The sequence below is a fragment of the Halictus rubicundus genome, chromosome 1 (assembly GCF_050948215.1).
Source record: "Halictus rubicundus isolate RS-2024b chromosome 1, iyHalRubi1_principal, whole genome shotgun sequence".
Classification (NCBI taxonomy): Eukaryota; Metazoa; Arthropoda; class Insecta; order Hymenoptera; family Halictidae; genus Halictus; species Halictus rubicundus.
In genome coordinates this window covers 27,046,606-27,067,257 of record NC_135149.1, presented here as the reverse complement: position 1 = coordinate 27,067,257, position 20,652 = coordinate 27,046,606, and the positions used below count along the sequence as shown (strand labels likewise).

At 35.7% G+C, this 20,652-nt stretch overlaps 3 protein-coding genes and 1 long non-coding RNA gene across 9 annotated transcripts; 3 read left to right on the top strand and 1 right to left on the bottom strand.

The window, feature by feature from the left end:
* The first annotated feature begins 311 nt into the window (after window positions 1-311).
* On the top strand, window positions 312-743 carry LOC143359333 (uncharacterized). The gene is made up of 2 exons (XR_013083101.1): window positions 312-394; window positions 567-743. It is a non-coding gene; the product is annotated as an uncharacterized LOC143359333 (long non-coding RNA).
* Window positions 631-10,130, top strand: Mon2 (Mon2 homolog, regulator of endosome-to-Golgi trafficking). Of its 4 annotated transcripts, none has more exons than XM_076797193.1 (26): window positions 631-771; window positions 925-1,097; window positions 1,289-1,420; window positions 1,515-1,697; window positions 1,774-2,010; window positions 2,076-2,201; window positions 2,263-2,460; window positions 2,576-2,828; window positions 2,896-3,049; window positions 3,123-3,365; window positions 3,485-3,768; window positions 3,857-4,227; window positions 4,413-4,625; window positions 4,700-4,875; window positions 4,948-5,110; window positions 5,515-5,662; window positions 5,739-5,992; window positions 6,260-6,394; window positions 6,466-6,716; window positions 6,891-7,053; window positions 7,124-7,267; window positions 7,478-7,791; window positions 7,878-8,062; window positions 8,131-8,377; window positions 8,521-8,603; window positions 8,892-10,130. In XM_076797193.1, exons 2-26 carry the CDS (start codon window positions 978-980, stop codon window positions 9,059-9,061), a joined length of 4,947 nt encoding a protein of 1,648 aa, XP_076653308.1. In that variant the 5' UTR covers window positions 631-771; window positions 925-977; the 3' UTR covers window positions 9,062-10,130. The 4 variants fall into 4 exon arrangements, with proteins under 4 accessions (XP_076653308.1, XP_076653316.1, XP_076653323.1 ...); XM_076797201.1 differs by having other exon boundaries at window positions 635-771; window positions 940-1,097; XM_076797208.1 differs by lacking the exon at window positions 631-771 and having other exon boundaries at window positions 963-1,097; window positions 8,134-8,377.
* A 409-nt stretch (window positions 10,131-10,539) lies between these two features.
* LOC143359276 (uncharacterized) lies at window positions 10,540-17,491 on the top strand. 2 transcript variants are annotated; one of them, XM_076797142.1, is made up of 8 exons: window positions 10,540-10,693; window positions 11,740-11,974; window positions 12,290-12,430; window positions 12,517-12,766; window positions 12,851-13,407; window positions 13,668-14,024; window positions 14,095-14,190; window positions 14,266-17,491. In XM_076797142.1, exons 2-8 carry the CDS (start codon window positions 11,762-11,764, stop codon window positions 14,329-14,331), a joined length of 1,680 nt encoding a protein of 559 aa, XP_076653257.1. In that variant the 5' UTR covers window positions 10,540-10,693; window positions 11,740-11,761; the 3' UTR covers window positions 14,332-17,491. The 2 variants fall into 2 exon arrangements, with proteins under 2 accessions (XP_076653257.1, XP_076653267.1); XM_076797152.1 differs by lacking the exon at window positions 10,540-10,693 and adding an exon at window positions 12,091-12,198 and having other exon boundaries at window positions 11,837-11,974; window positions 12,274-12,430.
* Window positions 17,334-20,480, bottom strand: LOC143359284 (metaxin-2). 2 transcript variants are annotated; one of them, XM_076797174.1, is made up of 4 exons: window positions 20,176-20,470; window positions 19,403-19,982; window positions 18,718-18,855; window positions 17,334-17,832 (listed from the first exon to the last, which is right to left on the bottom strand). In XM_076797174.1, exons 1-4 carry the CDS (start codon window positions 20,219-20,221, stop codon window positions 17,799-17,801), a joined length of 798 nt encoding a protein of 265 aa, XP_076653289.1. In that variant the 5' UTR covers window positions 20,222-20,470; the 3' UTR covers window positions 17,334-17,798. The 2 variants fall into 2 exon arrangements, with proteins under 2 accessions (XP_076653289.1, XP_076653281.1); XM_076797166.1 differs by lacking the exons at window positions 17,334-17,832; window positions 18,718-18,855 and adding an exon at window positions 18,885-19,287 and having other exon boundaries at window positions 20,176-20,480.
* Window positions 20,481-20,652: the final 172 nt, after the last annotated feature.

Here is a 20,652-nt window from a genome sequence, read left to right as displayed (position 1 = left end):
CCAAAAATGTTAAATTTCCTCGAAAGAGGTGACTCCTCAGTTGAAGTAATTTTTTTCTTTACGAAAATGTTCTCCGCGGCAGTTCCTGCTGAGCGTGGCGTTGCCATTGGTTGAGTTTGATTGATCCGTGTTTTTTGTTAATAACTCCTTAACAAAGCTGCGGAGAATATTTTCGCAAAGGGAAAAGAGACTTGAGATGATCTCAGGAATTACCCCTTTCAAGGAAGTACAACATTTTTGGGACACCCTGCATATGTAGATTAAAAGTTTTAGAGTCACGAATATCAAAGATCTCAATACGAATTTCGTCTCTGTAAGAACGCTCTGTAGTTTGAATTACACAGTAGGTTGACTCAAATTGTTCAATTTATACTTCACCGATGCAGAAATGCAAGTAAGACTTCTGATTTTATTCAAATTTAATTAAAAGAACTCAAAGTTATGTGTTAATTTAATTAATAGAATAACATGGGTCTAGAAAATTCTTCCATTTCATGATTGTACTGTGATATGTATATCTTCGATTTCCACTCTATATATAGAGTGACCGAAGTTTAATGTTACAGCACGATCTGGACATCTACGAACACACTCATACATTGCATGAGTTATCAGCGCCATTGCATGCCACGGTTTATTATTTACTTGATCGTGTTGCAATTAAGATGCGAATAACTGATTATCGTGGTAGAACACGACTGTCAAAGAACTTAAAACGGACCGTTAGAAACGCTATTAAATAATCGTTCGAAGCGATGTCTTAAAAATGACGTAAGTTCGAAAATGTGTAAGGACAAGTTCGATAGATTGTCACCTGTCCATTGTCATTTGTGATAATCGGCATGGGACGTGCCAACTCACCTACTATCAGTTAGATACTATTTGCATTACAGCGGTATGTGTTTATCAAGGGATTGTTTATAGCTTACAATGAAACAGATTTTTATAGTAAGTCTGTGAAAGAGGATCGCAATACGATGGCGAACGCAGCTGTCGCGACGAACCCGGAGAATACCTCAAAATTTTTGGAGTCATTGCAAACTGATTTGAAAACCCTTGCCTCTGAAACGAAGAAGAAGTACCCGCAGATCAAAGAAGTAAGCTTTTATTCAGGATTTATATAATAGCTAAATGTTTATTTTAATGTAACATTCTGTGAGAAAGTTAGGTTAGTTTTTCAGACTTTTAAGAAAGATTGTTGAAAAAGATTATGTGGGTGTGATACACCTTCTCCCGTATAATTCGCAAAATAAACACGATAATTATTTGCATATGTATTTTATTTTAGTCATGCGAAGAGGGAATCACGAAAATAAGAACTGCATCAAACACCACAGGTGCTTCTATCTATTACATTGTAAATCAAATCTTGTACCCTCTGGTACAAGGCTGCGAAAGCAAAGATGTGAAGATTATTAAGGTATATTGCTAAGGACCAGACATTCTTTATCTCTTAATCACAGCTTCTTATTATACAGCATTGTTTTAAACTATACTTTTACATATTGTTCTAGTTTTGTTTAACTATAATGCAAAGGTTAATTACGCAACAAGCTGTTGATCAAAAAGGTGCACGTTACATTACTGACACCCTATGGATGTTGATGGAATCTGGTACAGAAGAAGTTAAAGTGTTACAGACTGTAACTTTGTTACTCACAAGTAATACCATTGTACATGGTGAAACACTTGCAAGGGTAATAATCTGCATTGGATATGAAATTTAAATCTGTGTCTTAAAGAAATAAGTTTTTCATTTGGCTTAATTTTCAGAATCTAGTTCTTTGCTTTCGTTTACATTTTACAAAAGATAGTACAACAATCAACACGGCAGGAGCCACTGTGCGACAGCTAGTGTCATTGGTGTTCGAACGTGTTGTTGCAGAAGATGAACAAAGTCCTGATCATGAAGATTCAGATGACATTAATTTAGAAGAACTGAAAATTCCTACTAATCAGGCACCCAAAGGTTTAGGGCCATGCGCTGCCGATGCATATTTAATGTTCCAAGTAGGTACATTTATATTATTTATCATCCGATACTATAATATTAATTTTGTAATATTTTTCCACAGGATTTAGTTCAATTGGTGAACGCAGATCAACCTTACTGGTTAATTGGCATTACTGAGATGACACGTACATTTGGACTGGAATTGTTAGAGTCTGTTTTAACAAACTTTTCCTCAGTCTTTTTCAAGGTACTTTCACTCAAAAATTTTAAATTAAATATGACTGGTAAAACAGAGATATCTTTTTCAGCATCCGGAATTTAGCTTCTTGTTGAAAGAACGAGTGTGCGCTCTTGTAATTAAATTGTTCTCGCCAAATATCAAGTACCGTAATTCTGTTCCGGCATCATTACAACAAGCCACGCCTTTGGACAAGCCTTATTTCCCTATTAGCATGAGACTTCTTAGAGTCGTTTCCATATTAATACAAAAATACCATTCTCTTTTGGTAAGTAAAATATTTTCCAATTTTGCTATATGCCTAAGAAGTAACGTCGTACTTGCTGCAAATATTTGTCGTAGAATTTAAGTTGAACACATAATGCAAGATTTGATATTTTCAGGTAACGGAATGCGAAATATTTTTATCTTTGATCGTGAAATTTTTGGATCCAGATAAGCCGACTTGGCAGAGAGCTTTAGCTTTGGAGGTTTTACATAAGATGACAGTGCAAGCTGATCTTCTTACTAACTTCTGTGAATGTTACGATTTGAAACCTCACGCAACTAATATCTTTCAAGATATCGTTAACAGTTTGGGTGCCTATGTACATAGTCTGTTCGTTAATCCGCAAATGATGAATCAGAGTAATATGGGTAATTTAAGCTATATTAATGATTATAGATCTTTAAATGAAATTTTATTAATGGCTTTATAATGCAGCGGCAGGTACAACAATACCACAAAATACTACGTCTCCGTTGTTCTCGGCAATGCCAATTGGTCCTGGTGTTTCACCACAGCCTGGTTTTTATTCTCGCGGTATTTGGTTGCCGGTAGTCGCAACATTCCCAAGTGGTCAAGCTAAATCTACCTAGTAAGTGTTCAAATTATGGTATTCCACTTATCATTTTTTAAAAATAGTGTGTCCATAAAAAAATCATTTTCAGTCTGGATATGCTCGATAAAGGCGAACCACCGCAAATACCAATAGGCTATGGAATCAGCATAGCCTACGCATGTTTATTGGACATTATACGATCCATTGCTCTCGCTATTAATGGTTCCGGCGAAGCTATGACAGGAAATCAATCGTACAAACCGATCGAGTCCGAACGAAAGCTTCATACTCAGCTCATTAATTCGAGTTGGTGCGGTTTATTGGCCGCATTGAGTCCTCTGATCGACACCAGGTGCATAAATATTACTTCCCCCAATTTTTTACCGCCATAAAAAATATATGTGAATGATAGATGTAATCAAGTTCTCGCACACCTCCAGTAAATAATTCTTATTTTATCGTAATTATCAGTACCGACGAATCTGCGACCGAAAATGTGCTGAAAGCTATCCAGATTTTTGCATCCCTGTGTGGACAACTAGAACTGCAAACTCCTCGTGACGCGTTCATTACCGCGATATGCAAAGCCTCGTTGCCACCCCATTATGCGTTGACAGTACTGTACAATGCTCCACAAGGTATTCCAAGTGCGAGACAACAAGAGTCTGCTCAGTATAATTTAACTATGGAACCGGACTACCGACAACAGGTTGTGGCTGTTGGAACTCCACTACCTACTGCATCGCTGCCTGTTGGTGTGTGAAATATGCCTTGATACTTTACCGATAGTGATATTTAATTAACACACCGCATCGTCTACAAAATTGCATTTTGATCGTGCAGGTGCACACCAGGGACCTGTGATGTTAACAGCAAAGAATTTGCAATGCATGCGCGCATTACTTTCGCTCGCGCATTGCCACGGGAGCATACTCGGCAGTGCATGGCATTTGGTACTTACAACGTTGCAACATCTTGTCTGGATACTCGGTTTAAAACCATCCACAGGGGGATCATTGAAAGCTGGCAGAACCGCTGCAGATCCAAATGCAGTACTTACGAACGCAGTTATGGCGGATCTTCCTGTTCTCAGCGCCATGCTCAGTAGATTATTTGAAAGTAGCCAGCATTTAGATGACGTAGCTCTGCATCACTTGATAGATGCACTTTGTAAACTGAGCCGTGAGGCCATGGAACTAGCTTATTCTAATAGGGTAAGCAACAATATGGCTGTAATATACAATGTGGAGTATTTTTAGAATAGGTCGCCTGAATATTTCACTTGCATTTTTTCCGATAGTAAACGAGATGTTCAAGTGACCTGTTTTAAATGCTCCATTTTGTATACTGCTTTCGAGTTGTACAGTTCTTTCGAATACATTGTGTCTGCCCATGCTAGGAGCCATCCTTGTTCGCTGTCGCCAAACTGTTGGAAACCGGTCTGGTGAATTTGCCCAGAGTCGAGGTTTTATGGAGACCATTGACGAATCACTTACTAGAAGTTTGTCAACATCCGCACATTCGTATGAGGGAATGGGGAGTGGAAGCTATCACGTACCTTGTTAAAATGGCGCTGCAACATAAGTACCCTCAACCTTTGCGCGATAATCAAGTATGTTCACTTATGTCGCACTTGTTGACCCTAATACGTACAAGTATTGAAATTTGATTCATTCTTTGACACAGAAGTTGCAGACGTTACTTCTGGGACCGCTATCTGAGTTGTCATCGGTGCGTCACGGTGACGTGAGACAACGTCAACTAGAATGTGTTCTGCAAGTTTTGCATGGAGCTGGGGAGACATTGTATCACGGTTGGCCCTTGGTACTTGGTATCATCGGTGCAGTGTCCGACCACCATGGGTATATTTCGCATTATTTAACGAATCTAGCCCAATATTGTTAAGTAACGATCATTCTTGTAACGTTTTACAGGGAGGCTTTAGTTAGAATAGCTTTTCAGTGTTTACAACTGGTAGTAACCGATTTTCTGCCAGTGATGCCTTGGCGGTGTCTTCCGCTTTGCGTCGACACGGCTGCCAAATTTGGCTCGCAAACACAAGAATTGAATATTTCGCTCACTGCTGTCGGGTTAATGGTAAGAACCGATTCTTCGGAACAAGGATCCAATATCTGAACTACGTGACTGCCTGTGTGTTAATCATGGTGTTACTTGTGCATTTCTTTTCAATCGTACAAGAGACGAGCGAAGCGAAGTTAAAAGTTTCAAGCCATGGAACTCCTTTGGAATAATATCAGGTCAAGAAGTCGTGATTTAGAGACGCACACGTTTGATTGTAGAAGACTTAGAAGCATCTAATGTTGTTAAAGTCCGAGCAAAAGTATCTTGAACGAATGAAATTACGATCAAGGCAATTAAATAAGACAAACATTTCTTATCGTATATAATGTGTACAGATAAAGTAGATAAACGAATCGATAGACCATGTACAATCTACTTGTAGTAAGTTTAATTTATTGAAATCTTTTTGTTTTTTGCAGTGGAACATTAGCGATTACTTTTATCAAAATCAAGAGAAACTCTGCGTTTCTTTGAAAGGGGATTCGTCCTCTGTATTTCCGGATTTTCCTGGTACAACAAACATGCCAGCGTTTGATAAGCTTTGGATGTGCCTATACACGAGGCTAGGTAATAATGAAGAACTCAATAAAGCAATGATATAATTAGAAGCGGAAAGTATAAACGATACCGTTCTATATTTAAGGGGATTTATGCGTGGATTCTCGACCTGCAGTGCGTAAATCAGCCAGTCAAACTTTATTTTCAACAATATCCGCACACGGTAGCCTATTGCACCAGCCGACATGGCAAGCTGTGCTCTGGCAAGTTCTTTTCCCGTTACTGGATAAAGTAAGGAGTTTATCCAACTCTGCCAGTAGCGAGAAAGTAGATACTAGTGGAAACATACTCATTCATCATAGTCGGAACACAGCACAGAAACAATGGGCTGAAACGCAGGTAACAATTCAACATATACATAACTACAGGCTGAGTCACTCAACTGTACCACCTAAATTTATACAAACTTTTGATTGAAACATTGTCTGATGCAATAAATAGGTTGTGACTAAATTCATGTGGCACAGTTAAGTGACTCACCCAGTTTATTTGCTACCAGTTGTCTGTATTATATCAATGGATTTTTTATTTTGAGATATCGTTGTAAGATAACTTTAGATCTATTTTTTTGAAGTATTCTATCAGTAAATAGAATAAATTTTATAGGTACTGACTTTGAGTGGCGTCGGAAGAGTATTTAATACGAAACGCCAGCTTTTACAAATGTTGGGCGATTTTCCTAGAGCTTGGTCGCTTTTGCTAGAGTTTATAGAAAATTCTGCACTTAGTAAAAATAACGAGGTACAGTACTAACATTGTTTTCTCTTGCGAAAGAAAATACCGATGCTTAAACTTGGAGTGTGAACCGGCAGGTATCGTTGGCCGCTCTGAAATCGTTTCAAGAGATTCTGTACCTTCAAAAAGGCAGCGATAGCAACGAGGCGATACAATCGAACGATTCGGAGGCATTGTGGGTTGTTGCGTGGCGTGTGTGGCTCAACATTGGAATGGAAAGCACATCGCCACCGCAAGAAGGCGAAACGGAACCTTATATACCGTCGCAGGCATTTTTAACTGCGTTAGTTCACATATTTCCAGCCGTCTTTCAGCACATCAGAAACAAGTACGTTTTTATACATCTTACAAATTATGAAGCTTTTCTTGGGTATGGGTCATTCCACGCGAAATCGGACACTTTTCGGAATTTGGATATGTTGTTGTCTTTAGTGATGCATGAACGTATCTCAAAGGATTTTCTGAAATCTTAAAAATAATTTCGATTGATTTTCGTTTCCAGATTCACTGGACCGGATTTGCAAAAGCTTTGCATAGTACTGAAAAATGCAGTCGCGGTTCCGGTGCATGGTGAGTCAACGCCCTACATTCTACCTACAATGCCAGATGTCGTCCTTACACATTTACAGGACGGTGTGCTTCATTCCATGGAGCTTCTGCAAAAAGTTTGTAACTTCGATCCATTTTCTGAACGATTTATTTCTATTCGAAATTAATTCAACTACTTTTTGATAGGAAGCACTAAACGGACCCGACAATCTGCGAACAATGATCGTCCTAATCTTTCTGCAGCTTCTAAGCTTCTCAAAGTTAGCTTGCGAAGCACCTACGTATGGTAAAATACCAACGAAGCATATTTCTCAAGTTCGAGGTGTATCGGTACGTACCTGCACTTCGAATATTTCACTGTTGCTTTGTCAAGGCAAAATATTTTTAGGAATTTGTAGACATTTAAAGATTCAAACGAATTCTTTTACTCCTACAACACTTATAAGCATTTTTAAAAAATGCGAAAAATCGATTTTTTGAAGATGAAAAACCAGGATACCCCCTTAAACAAATATTAATTAGAATTTCTCATTTATTCAGACTGACTGGGTCACCATGAATTATGTTCCTTTCGGAGAGAAAGCCCTGTCAATGGTCGTGACGCTGTACCAAAAGACAGCGCACGAAGTCGCGGTAATAGAAGGGCAAGTTCTGAAGCACATTATAGAAGCGTTACACGTGCCTTTGTCGATGAAGTATGCTTGTCCGTCGCCAACTACTTGGAAACTAGCCGTTACTAGTCTGCTTGCTGTTTTGCATACTGGTTTGCCACTGGCCAGAAAATGTCCAGATCAATTTCAAAGTATGTGGCCAGAGCTCGCGAGTACCTTAGATGATTTTTTATTCCCCAAAAGGTAACGCGTGTAAAAATTTGAATATTTCCCTTGCACCGTAACAGCTTAATTTTTAATATAATCGACAATATATTTTTTAATCATAGCGTACTGAACGTGGAACGAGGTGTAGAAGAGATTCAGGCAGACGAAGCTGTAGATTGTCAAGTTATGGAACTTCTGCGTGACGAAGTTTTGCCACATTCTCAATATATACCTCATCAGTTCATCTTGCGTGTGGTAATGCTCCTAAATAAAGGTTCTATACATTCAGCAACCACAGCGAATATTGGTATGTAGTTCTGTGCACGTTTAAAATAATCTACTCCGTTTCTAACAACACTGTTTTCAACTTTCAAGTAGAGAATGGCGGTGAAACAAAACTGAGGGAAGAATTCGCGAAGACCTGTTTCGAAACGTTACTACAATTCTCTCTTCTGGATGGATTAAATACTGAAGCAGAACACGAACCGTCGAAAAATCCTGAAAACGACGAGGGAGGAGTAGCCGGAAGGTTGGCAGTCACTGCTCTTCTTCATAGGTTCCAAGAAGTGTTGCGACGATATATAGAGAATGAAAGACGTAGCGGAAAATGTCCATTGCCCAGGTAATGGTTTCGTTTTTGTTTAACGATTCCTGTTCTCTACAGTTAACGATATACAATTGTACAATCTGATGTGACGTGTGCCTTTGTCAAATGTGATGAATTTTCATTTGTTTTTAAGTACTTATTATATGAACCTTTTCTAGGTACAGATTGTCTGAAATATCGTTTGTTTTGAAAGCAGTAGCGACACTTGTTGTATCGCTGAAAAAGGCACCGCCGAATAAAGGTAATTAAAATTTCAAATCGAAACAAGAATACTATCCTACTAATAAGACCATTACTTAATTATCCGTTCATTTTTGCTGTTCAGTTCTTAACTTCATGTGTAGAATTACATTCCTCAATCGTGTTTTGTAATCATTTATGTAGGTAGTAAATCTTTATACTGTTGAAAGTTAGCGTTGGTAGCTTAGATAAGGGTCAAAAAGTAATTTGATGCGCGAGAGATTAGTTTTTAATTCTTTCCCAAGAAATTCAGCGACGTTTTAAAAACCTTTCTAAATTAATTTTTCAGTTGAAAAGTCAGTTTGGGAGCAACTGATTGGATTGTATCCCTGTTTAGTAGAATGCACAATTGCTACCGCATCGGGACAAGTTTCAAGATCTTTACGTGAAGCTTTGCTGCAGTACCACGATCTGTTGAGGCCACCGATTCAAAATTCCACAACGTCAAATGGTGTTTGACCACTGCATTCTTTACTTCTATCCCGAAATAGCGATGTTTACTACAGCGCCAAGTAGTGAACTTCTCGTAACCACGGTTACATGTATAATAAAATTTATTGCAAAACTTTTACTTGCACGTACACGTACGAGGCGAAGTGTGAAGTATCAAGGTGAAGTACCGCTAGCAATATTTTTCTTTACACGTGCTAAAACGTTCGTCTCTTCACACATCTTTCATCGCTATGTTAACAGGTGAAGAAACTTAATGCCGTTTTTCTTTTCAAGACCGCAAAATGATTTTGATTTTGTAAATTGCAGTAGTTTCCTTTTTATAGATACAAAGTTACAAGTAGTAGATTAGCGATAAAGTACAAAAGAAAACGACTTTAGTTATTTATTTGAAACTTCCATAATGTCTGTCGTTTCAAAGAATCACGCTTGTAAATCAAAGCCTTTCCTTCGTGAGAAAGAAAATCCTCGAGATAACAAAACAATACCACACCACACGTGACATTTAAAGATAATGAAAGATGCGTACAATTTCTTTTTGCAATTAACATTATCACCTATAAACAGCAAAAGCTTACGTAATTGCAATGTGGTCTCATACGTGAGTGAAATAGCACATGAGCAAATATAGTGTTAGGAAGTCGAAGCAAGTATACAAAAGATTGTACTAAATAGCTAATTCGTAAGTGCAAATTAATTAATAACTACAATTTATACACATGCCATTCTGCTGTACATAGTCAATGTACAAGTTGGCTTTTTCTAATACACATTGTAAATATCGAACTAATCATGATTAGTATACAGTATAAGACGATTTTATAAATAATATAAAGTTATTATTCGCTATTCTTACAATGATATATAATATCGAAAAATTTTATGATATAATAATGTAAATAGCTACACAAAAATTCAATAAAAGTCTGAAATATTTATTGCTATTTTTGTATAGAAATCGCGTCGCCGTATGTTTTTTGGGCTTCGTATATTTTTTTCCACATATTTTTGTGATTCGCCAAAAATGTAACAATAGTTGTTTTATATTCTAACAATTAAATACAAAATATTGTTTCTATCCGATTTTGTAATGCATTTACATTACATTAGTTGTATCGCCGCCTAACCGTGAGCATCGTAGCTTTAGCATATAATAACGTTACCGACGTATAAAATTGATTTTTCTTTGCATTAAACATTGTAAATAGCATTAGTTCTACAAGTGGTACTTGGTTCGATTTCTTTCAACGGGCAAGCGCCGTTGTAAGAATTGGAAAGGAAGCTTCTTCAAAAGATAGATGTCGCGTTGGTAACCGGAAAGCTTCTCGAAGTGAATCAAGTTGCGATTAAAACCTTGTCGCAAAATAATGTTCTATTTTCTGAACGCGAAGTTTCCCCTCGGACGATAAATAAATTCAATAAATTTTTCCGGCGGCCGAGCGTTTCGAAACACGTGGACAAATAGTCGAAGTGTCGAGTTTGATTCACGATGTATTTTCGAGCGACGCCGCAGCCATGATTGTTTAGTTTCGGGGGGATGAAAAGTGAACGCGAGCGAGGGATTTGAATGAAACGCGTACGTGGATAACGTGCTGACTTGTTTCTGTGTTTAACGTGCGTGCCGGTTAGTTCAGAGATATGGTAAGCGATAGCATTAGTTCGAGCATCGGTTAAGTGTCTATCCCCGGCGAATAGTTTTCGCGCGAATTTTCAGGTGTTACGATTGTTGTTGGGTGCCGCCGCTACCGCGGCGCAACATTGCACTTTCAAACTTTCGATCGATTTGCACCGAATGTTGCGACTACAAAGTACAATAGCTATCGAACATGGGCGATCTTTTCCCGCGATTTCCCTTCGATCTTACGACGATCGGTTGATCCCGCGTCCAAATCGCCTCTCGTTTTTCCGGAAACGTTCGAAAACGTAACCGGGTATTACACCGCATATAAATCGATATATACTTATAAGTGTATGCTGCATGTGTGCGTGCATACGCGGGTTTGTGTGTATTTCGCTCGGTGTGACGCTCGAACGTGAATATATATGCATCTATACAGGCGCTACAAGGTAGGGATGTTCGATTCCGATTCGATTCTTCAGAAAATCGATTCTTTCGGCGAAAAGATCGATCTTTTGAAGGAGAATCGATTCTTTGCCGGAGAATCAGTCTGGAAAGAATCAACCTTATTATTATTATTTCTTTTCTTTTTTTTCAGAAGTAAGAACAGACTGGCCAATAGGATTCTTTCGTGTACCATCGATTCGATTATTTTTAGGAATCGATTCTTTGCGGAAGAATCCTATTGGCCAGTTTGTTCTTACTACTAAAATAAAGGGAAAAAAGATCAATTTCTTTTTAAACCGATTTTTTGGAAAAATCGATTCTCAGATGCCGAAGAATCGATTTTTTGTGGAGAATCGAACATCCCCACTACGAGAAACCGTGGATCAGGAACGCCCCTTTTTACGATACGATCGAATTTCTTTCCCGCGCAATTTCTGAAATATAATGAAACGCTAATTATCCGGAATTTCGAGTTACGCACAGTATATCTGATCGACGAGCGAGAAGATTTTACCCGACTACACGATTATTCTAGGCCGAACGATGATCTCTTTCTTTCATCGTAACGAGACTTTTTTTTATGTTTTTTTATTATTTCTAATGGCATTATAATTTGTTTTAGGAAATTTAGACATTTCTTTGAAATGTGGTTACGAAGTGAGCATGTTAGCAGAAGACTGCGTGGTCGCTTAAACATAAGCAGTATACCAAGATCAAAAATTTCAAACCATCGAATACAATTCAGCAGTCTAAGGAAACTCCCATCAATCGGTAATAATAGTCATCGCATTAATAAACCGAACAAATGCAGCAGATTAACACGTTGGAGGCGTAGATGCACGCATTTCCTGAAAGAAGTAAGCAACGACTGTTACCTAAGTTCCAAACTTGGATTATCTTTCCTGTACATGATACATTCATCTTTCGTATGATCATGTTACTGTTATTCGCTTATTATAAATGATCTTTGCAGGTCATTTATTAAAGCAAAACTTGACTGTTTCTTAAAAAAGAAATACTTTCTAACTAATCAGCGATTAATGGTTAAAAAGAGTGACTGACTAACTCACGAGGATGTTATGTAATTAGATTTGTTAGACCCGCAATTGAAGCCATTTGGTTACTATAAGGACGCCAATTCAGTTTTGTTAAAAAGATTGTTATCTTCGTAGGCTTGTAAAGAAAATGTTTTACATTTTGCGAAGTCTACGCCTATTAGACGAGAGAGAGGACCTCGTAGAAGAAAATGCATAAAGCGGTCAATGGTTACTTCAACTCCATTACATCGATCATCTACAAAAGATGCAGCTGCTGTAAGTGGAAAATCATCAAAATTCTATTTATGTTACATTACAGTTTTTCATACAATATAAACACATATAATTTACAATTCTTTCAGCCATCAAAATGCACACCGGTATCAAAAGTTTCTGAAGAATCTAAAGAAAACTGGAATACAACAATTCTCTCTTTGTATTCGTCGATTTTGAACACAGAAACATGCTGTTCCTCCATATCTACTATACATGATTTCAAGCCTTCCATTCCAAGTGTCTCATCACTGACAAATCTAATGCCTCCAGCATCTATAGGATCATCACACACAGACCTTTCATATGTATTAGATGATGAAGAAAACAAGAATAATGGTAAACAAATTTGTTGTAACAACCGCGAAACAATCGATTGTTCGCTTTCGAATGTGAAACAATTATTATTTCGTTTTGTTGCAGATGCCAATTCAATGTATTACTCTGCTTCCTGTTTGCAAACAGACACATCTGAAGAATACTATAGTTTAATACATTCTACATCTATGTATGGAACTCGTACTTTCCCGACCGACAAGTATTTTCCAAATGGAAAATACGCACTTAGCAACAACAATGAAAATAGCAGTAATTTATCAAAAAATCAATATTCACTCGACAGTCATTCACCGAAATATGAACCAGGGTTTAACACTACGAAGTATAATGCATCAACCATGTACAGTATAAATCATCATCATTCATCTGACACAAATGGGAACGTTACGGAGAAATATGATTCCGATGATATCGACAGCGATTATCACGATGCCGAATACATGGAGGTTGGAAGCGAGGAAATAGTAGAAAGTTGCGATGTAGAGAATATGGTTACTCATGTTCAGGAAGATTGGGAGCCATTCGATCCTTATGTCTTCATCAAGCATTTACCACCCTTAACCCCGGCAATGAGAGCTAGATGTCCCGCTCTTCCACTTAAAACACGCAGCAGTCCAGAATTTAGTCTAGTATTAGATTTGGTACGTTCACATCTGAATCGAATTACAAAATATTAAAGTTGTGCGAGAATTTTATTCGAGAACCCAACTCGTTTCTTTTCTCGTACACCTCTACAAAATATATACAAATTTAGGCTGGTCTTTCGTCGAGTTGCCTCCCTTAAGGAAATCGAGCATTTTGGCTTTGTATATTTTTTGGAGTATCAATACCAAGACCTAATTCCACCAGATGTAATAGGGAGAACGTAAAAGGAATACAGAGATATATTTTTGTTATATAGGATGAAACGTTGGTTCACTGCAGTCTACAAGAACTCTCGGATGCAGCGTTTCGTTTTCCAGTTGTCTTTCAAGATGTAACATACACGGTGTTTGTCAGAACGCGACCGTACTTTCGTGAATTTTTAGAACATGTCTCATCGTTATACGAAGTCATTCTTTTTACCGCGAGTAAGCGTGTCTACGCGAACAAGTTAATGAATCTGTTAGATCCGACAAGGAAATTGATAAAGTATCGTCTGTTCAGAGAACACTGTGTTTGCGTTAATGGAAATTATATCAAAGATCTGTCTATATTGGGTAGAGATTTATCTAAAACTGTTATTATTGATAATAGTCCACAAGCTTTTGGATATCAGGTAAATATGGACCTGATAGTAGACATTCTTTTAAATTGTTACTTACTCTTAATAAATATTTCTATTACAGTTGGAAAACGGCATCCCTATAGAGAGCTGGTTTGCTGACCGTTCGGATACTGAGTTAATGAAGTTGTTACCTTTTTTAGAAAACTTAATAAACTGGGTGAGTCTCATATTTAATCATTAATTCGCTTCTATTCAGATGTCTTTAATAATGCAGAAAATATTAATTTTGTAGGGAGGGGATGTTAGACCACGTATTAGAGAAAAGTTCCGACTTTTTAGTTTTTTACCACCAGATTAATTTAGGTAGTAAGCACAAAATTAATGTGGAAGTATCAGCCTACCTAGGTATCTATATGTATGTACATCTTACGAATGCGTGCAATACCACACGCCAAAAAATTATATAATTTGCAATAATAATCGTATTTATAAGTACGTCCAGTGAAAAAGATTTTTGTTAAAAAATGCAGTTGCTTTTGTACATTGATTTAATCAAGATACATTCGTTTGCACTCTATTTACTATTGTCAGATTATGGATGGTACTTCTCTCAGAAGTATTTTCTGTATAAAACGAAATTGATTTTAAATTGATCTCGTAAGTTTAATGTCAAGAATAAATTTGAAAAGTAATGTCTTAATACGTCGAAATTGCGTTGTTAAGAACTATCAATCAACAACATAGGAAATATTAGAATCTATATCTATTGAACTTTGGGCAGGTACCAATCAATTAAAATGATAGATAATGAATCTTTATAGTCCACAGACCAATCAAGAATTTTAATAATATTGACTGCTAGAGCTTATTTATACATTTTACAATGTACTCACTCATTCTCACATTGAATGTAATCCGTACTATTTTCATTTGAAATCATTGAGAAACATTGGTTCATTTGTTCATTGTCAAAAAGTGCTCTAGCAGCAAACGTTCGAATAGATCCAGGCATCCCTCAATTTACATGTACTTCGTAGGAAACCAATAATAGAATTGTAAATTATATCATTGAGTACATAATGTGAAATCGGGAGATGCCTGAACCATATTTTCATCAAAAAATCATAATTCTTTTAATCAACGATTAAAAGAATTAAAAGTATTAGAATCAAGTTCATTAAATGTGCTGAATACTTTTAAAAGAGATGCATGATTATTCGCGACTGTCTGTTCTTTTAATTTAGAACTATGAAGCTTATCAAATTCAGTTTCAGACAGACGAATATTATAGTTAAATTGTAAAGTTAATTACGTCTGTTACATACAGAAGTATGCGAAGCACTTACTATACATTTATCTAATCACAAAGCTAGCTTAAGAAAGCTAACACTCACAAGATAAGATCATTGCAATAGCTATCAAACAAAAAAAAATAGTAAAATTCATTGATTAGAAAGAAAATATAGTAGTAGTATACAGATAAAAGATGAATATAGAGCAAACTTCCAGTTATAAACACAAGTATCTTCCGTTTCTCACAATATTTTTACTTATATATATATATATATATATATATATATATACACATACATATGTATACAATTTATATGTGTATTATATATATGTGTATATGTATATATTATATACACACATATATATATATATATGCATAGTGAAAAAGGAAATCATAGCCATGTAACAGGAAGTCCATAAATGGAAATTCTGAGCTCGTACCTTCAGTACAAAAAAAAAATGATTGTATTCATTGTATTTATAGTTGACTAATTCAACTTGACTGTGTTTTTGGCAAACCTGTCTGCACAAATAACGTCAGCTATCTGTTGAGATAACGTCCTAAAACAAATTCGTACTATAGTTTGTCGCTATTAACTTTTTTTTACTAGATCTTTGTTTACTATATCGTAGTAAAAGTTACAACGTCTTCGATTCAAGCTTAGTCATTATAGCAAATATGATCTCAGCCTGATTACCTTCAACCCTTTTGTTCCTCAAGGTGACTGTAGTCACACTTAAATGATTGTTAACAACTCTGGTTGAGTTCACTATTCAAATTTAATTATTCCGACACACGCACACGTACACACGCAGTTGTTTATGATTCATCGTATATTATGTACAAATCATTTGAATAAAATTCCAATAATTCGTGCAATACAAAAATCCGGTACATGTGTAAGTCGATTGGAACGAAAGGGTTGAACAGTGTATTCAAACTATAAGTGTTGAAGCTTTAGTTGAGCACTACAAGTATAAATCAATATAGATTGCAGGTTATTCGAATGCATATGTATTTATATTCGTAATTCCAATGATGATTATGAATACACAATATGTATGTATCTGTATGAGCGTGAGTGTGACAACTATATTATTATAACTACACCTAATAAAATTATAGAGTTGCGTGTAATCCATAGACGGAGACCTATATCAAAACAAAACATCCATGCAAAATAATTTAGCAGAGCGAGAAGAACGTGAGAATTTATATCTTGTAGTCCTTGCTATACTTCAAGATCACCATAATACGTTTCACATTACGAATTCACAGACGTGTAAAATCGATCCTGTTACAAAGAAATGGTAGAAGTGCTCGAATTATTTTTTAAATTGAATGTTTTTCTTTTTTTATCGATTACCTTTAATAGAACTGATAAGAAAAAGGAGATATTATATAATCCTGTAGAACGAAACTTCTTGGAGTGAGGAGTTTGAATGAAACTCCTCATTTTCAATTTTACATGTGCGTGTTACGTAAAAATGGATTCAGTGTTCTAGTTTTATCACCACAAATTATTCTGTATATTTTTCCTTTGATACAATCAAAGCTTCTATGCTTATTTTTACTTCATGATCAATCATAAATCACTTACACCTCTGTTTAAATAATAAATCTACATTTCTGTGTAAGTTGTAATAGAATCTCTCAATCATATTTGTTATCGACGGATATTATCAAGAAATAAAAATAAAAGTAGGGAGATTGTACAAGAAAAATACATGCTTGTTATGTGCGAAAAGAAGCGTTTGTATTATTAATTCTTTTTATTCATCATTTAACATTGAATATAGTAAGATTTAAGTTTATACTAAAACTGCGAACATTTCCTTTTTATTTTGTAACATGCCACCACATCAAAAATACATTTACAAAGGACACTTGACTATGTTAAGGTACCCTTTTACAATTCATTTAGTGCACAAATGTTTTGATAATTGTCGATATTTGTTTAAAAATATATAAGCAATTATAATCGGCGTTTGTTGTATAACCGAACGCTGGAGACAAGAAGTATGTAACAGACTTAGCAATGAAATTGTAGAAATACAGACACATAGTGATGCAAAGTTGCATAAATATTAAATATTTATTTTCAGAATCAATTTCGCATGATATAAAATCATTTGAACATTGGTGTCAATAACTTATATTTACGTTGGGCAGTGTTTTATAATACAGAAATTCGTCGTTTTAAATACAATTTCTAAAAGTACAATTATATACACAATATGTATCTATGACTGAAAGACCACTCGTTGGATGATTAACGCCTTCTAGTCGCGCTTAACGTTGAAACAATTATATATTATATATAATATAAATGCTGATAGCAGGTACGTTGAAATAATCCTTGGAAACAAAATTGACAATAATTACTAAATAAATCGTTCATGATCATTACTTCCGACAAATCTTTTTGTAAAAGCATCTAGCTTAGAGATACCTTTCGTCCCAAGAACATACATTTGGAAATCTCCAAAAAGTCGCATTTACTTACTTCTCGCCTCCAACGTTTCGTTACTCTATTTGACCCCCATTGCTTGAGGAGAAAAAATGCTGAAAAACGTCACGTGCAGTATTATATGTATTTAAGATAATACATTTCATGTTCAACATTATTATACTTTCTCTAAGTAACAGTTACAACAAGCTAACTAACAATACTTTCTTATTTTCTATACAATTTACTATCCCACCGTACTCGAACTTCAGACACATTGAAACATATTTATTGCTGCCACTGCAATAATATCTTCCCTCAGGTATTTATGCATTTGTAGCGATGTATGGCATAGTATATTACGTTGTTACTGTAATTTATATAGGTTGTCTCAATAAAATGGAATCACCGAAATATCTGTGTTACGTTGTTTGTTTATCTGTTATTCCGTTTTCCCTTCTACAGAAAGATTTCCTCTAATTTTGCCCGATATTTACTCTTAGTGCGACCGACCTGCCCTCTATAAGGGGGCCAAGGTTTGGTCTCAATTTGCTCTCAATTTGGCATGGAATTTTGCATGTAAGCTTTGTACTTAAATACCAAGCCATCTATTGCCGCATTATGCTTTGGTGGTAAATTATTTGCAAATAGGGACCAAATGCTGCTTCGAGCATGCTTTTGACCCCAAAATGACCGGCTTTTATATTTACAAATATTGATCAAGATTTGCTCGAAGCAAGTTTGGCTGACTGGGATACATTTAGGCGATCCATTTGACTGGGACACCTTTTATTTTTCTATATCATACATCGTATCAGTTTTAGAAAACTATATTTCTCTGAATTCATTGAATGCTGCACAGTGTTGGCGTCACGTTCTCATCTTTGCGAATATCACGTGCGAAGCATAGGAACTTAATGTCAACGGAATCGGTATACCTGAGCTCGATGTATTCGAAGTTCGAGTGTAATTCTATCTAGTCGTTTGTTTCCGGGTAATACCTAGTCTCAATGCGTTTGCAGTGCTCCACGAGCAGCGTATATTTCCGGACAATATTCGCCAGTTTGTTATCACGTAGAGGTGTCGTGATTATAGAAAAAATATGTCCAAAGACTAAGGCGTCTAATTCGTTGGGTGTCCTAGAGATATAATTAAATAATAAAATTGATCATTCGTGGACTAATCGAACCAATTAAATAATAATAAGCGAGAGATATAAATGTATGTATTATATTTCATGCAATATAACAAACTTCGTAACAAAATATTATAATAAAGTAAGCCTTTAGAAAAATCAAAATTCAGAGGAGTCTTCTGACAGCGGTGGCAATGATTCAAGGGACTCTGAACAATTCCAGAGAGTATCTTTGGAAGGAGTACTGATAATTTCAAAATCTTCAGCAGTTTCAGCCGAAGCTTCCTTGTAATATATATTATGGATTCTTTTTGTATGATTAACGAGCTTGGGAAATTGCTTTATAGTTGTAGCAATATTTTGTACACTAGGACAAAGTTGGAAGGCAATTAGGGTATAGACATGACCGAATACCAGGGCATCTACTTCTGTGGGCCTTTTAAATTGAAAAGTATATAAATAATGTAGTTCAAAATAAATATTAGATGAAATATTAGATGAAAACTAGATTAACTAGATGAGAAATATATGAACACATAATTTGTACTTACTTGTCCCCAGAAAAGTATTCATTACTATCCAATCTCTCCGATAATGCTTTACAACAATTTTCAACTTCATTGCATACTTCTTCTACGCTCTTATTGTACCAGCTAAGTACATTGAGTTTCTTTATTACTTCCCTCCTTTTTTGCCAGTTCAAAAAGTGATTCAAAGGCCACGGATATATACTTCCATGTCTATGTTTAGTCACATTGTTTAAAGTTTCTTCGTCGACCCAACAAATGTACAATTCCGCGTTTAGAAGTACATTATTAACTAGAGACATATAAGCTCTCATATCTGCCTTGCAAGTTGAGGATAGATTGCTGGATAAGCTTTTGCCTTTACTTTCTATGAAGGACACGATTCTATCGAATTCAGAGTGTATGATTGACCCGCATTTAATGAAAGGTACACGACCAGTAGGAGACATGTACTCTGCATTGCTTCTCGACTCTATTTCAACTCCAATGCCACACATTTTAAGAAAAGTTTGTACGGCCAAACAGTTCGCATAATCATGCAACAGTATCTGCTCGACCACAAATGGTTGATACAAAGCTATTGTATCGGGCAATTCCTCCTTAGCTAAACAAAAAAGTTTGCACAATTCATTGTTTCACAGACTATAGGAGAAAATTTATTAATATACTATGGCTCTGATAAAATTAAGTGCAATTAATAAATGAAAACAAAAGGTGATTACTCAATTGAAAGGTTAAGTTTCGTACAAGCAAGAGATGTGATACAATATATTTAACGAAATGGAGTTGAAAGTTACCTTCTAATTCCATAGCAATTGTATCTTCTAATAGATCACTAGGCATTTTGTTATTTATTAAAATCTTAATAACGATTGAAAATTTCACTTTTTTTCTTTAGTCTCCAACTTCGTCAAATGACAGGACAAAAGTGTGTTGGTAGTGTCTGGAACTTTTGCTTTAACTTTTTCTTATAATAGACAATAGTACGTAAAATTAGCATTTAGGTAGTAAATGGTGTTTACGATCGAAATGCTTACGATCGAAATCAATTCTATTTGCAATTAAATTTTTTATTTAACCGCGATACGCAATCGCAATTAATAAAGTAGGTATATTCATAATCGTTAATCGAATCTATTATAGTTAAACTATTCATTCTATTATATTTCTCCAATTCTGTTATTAAAATTTATACAAATTAAGACTTCGAATTTCAATTAAATTTCGATTAAATCCTAACAATTCGTAATTGAAACTTTTGATCAATGATTGAC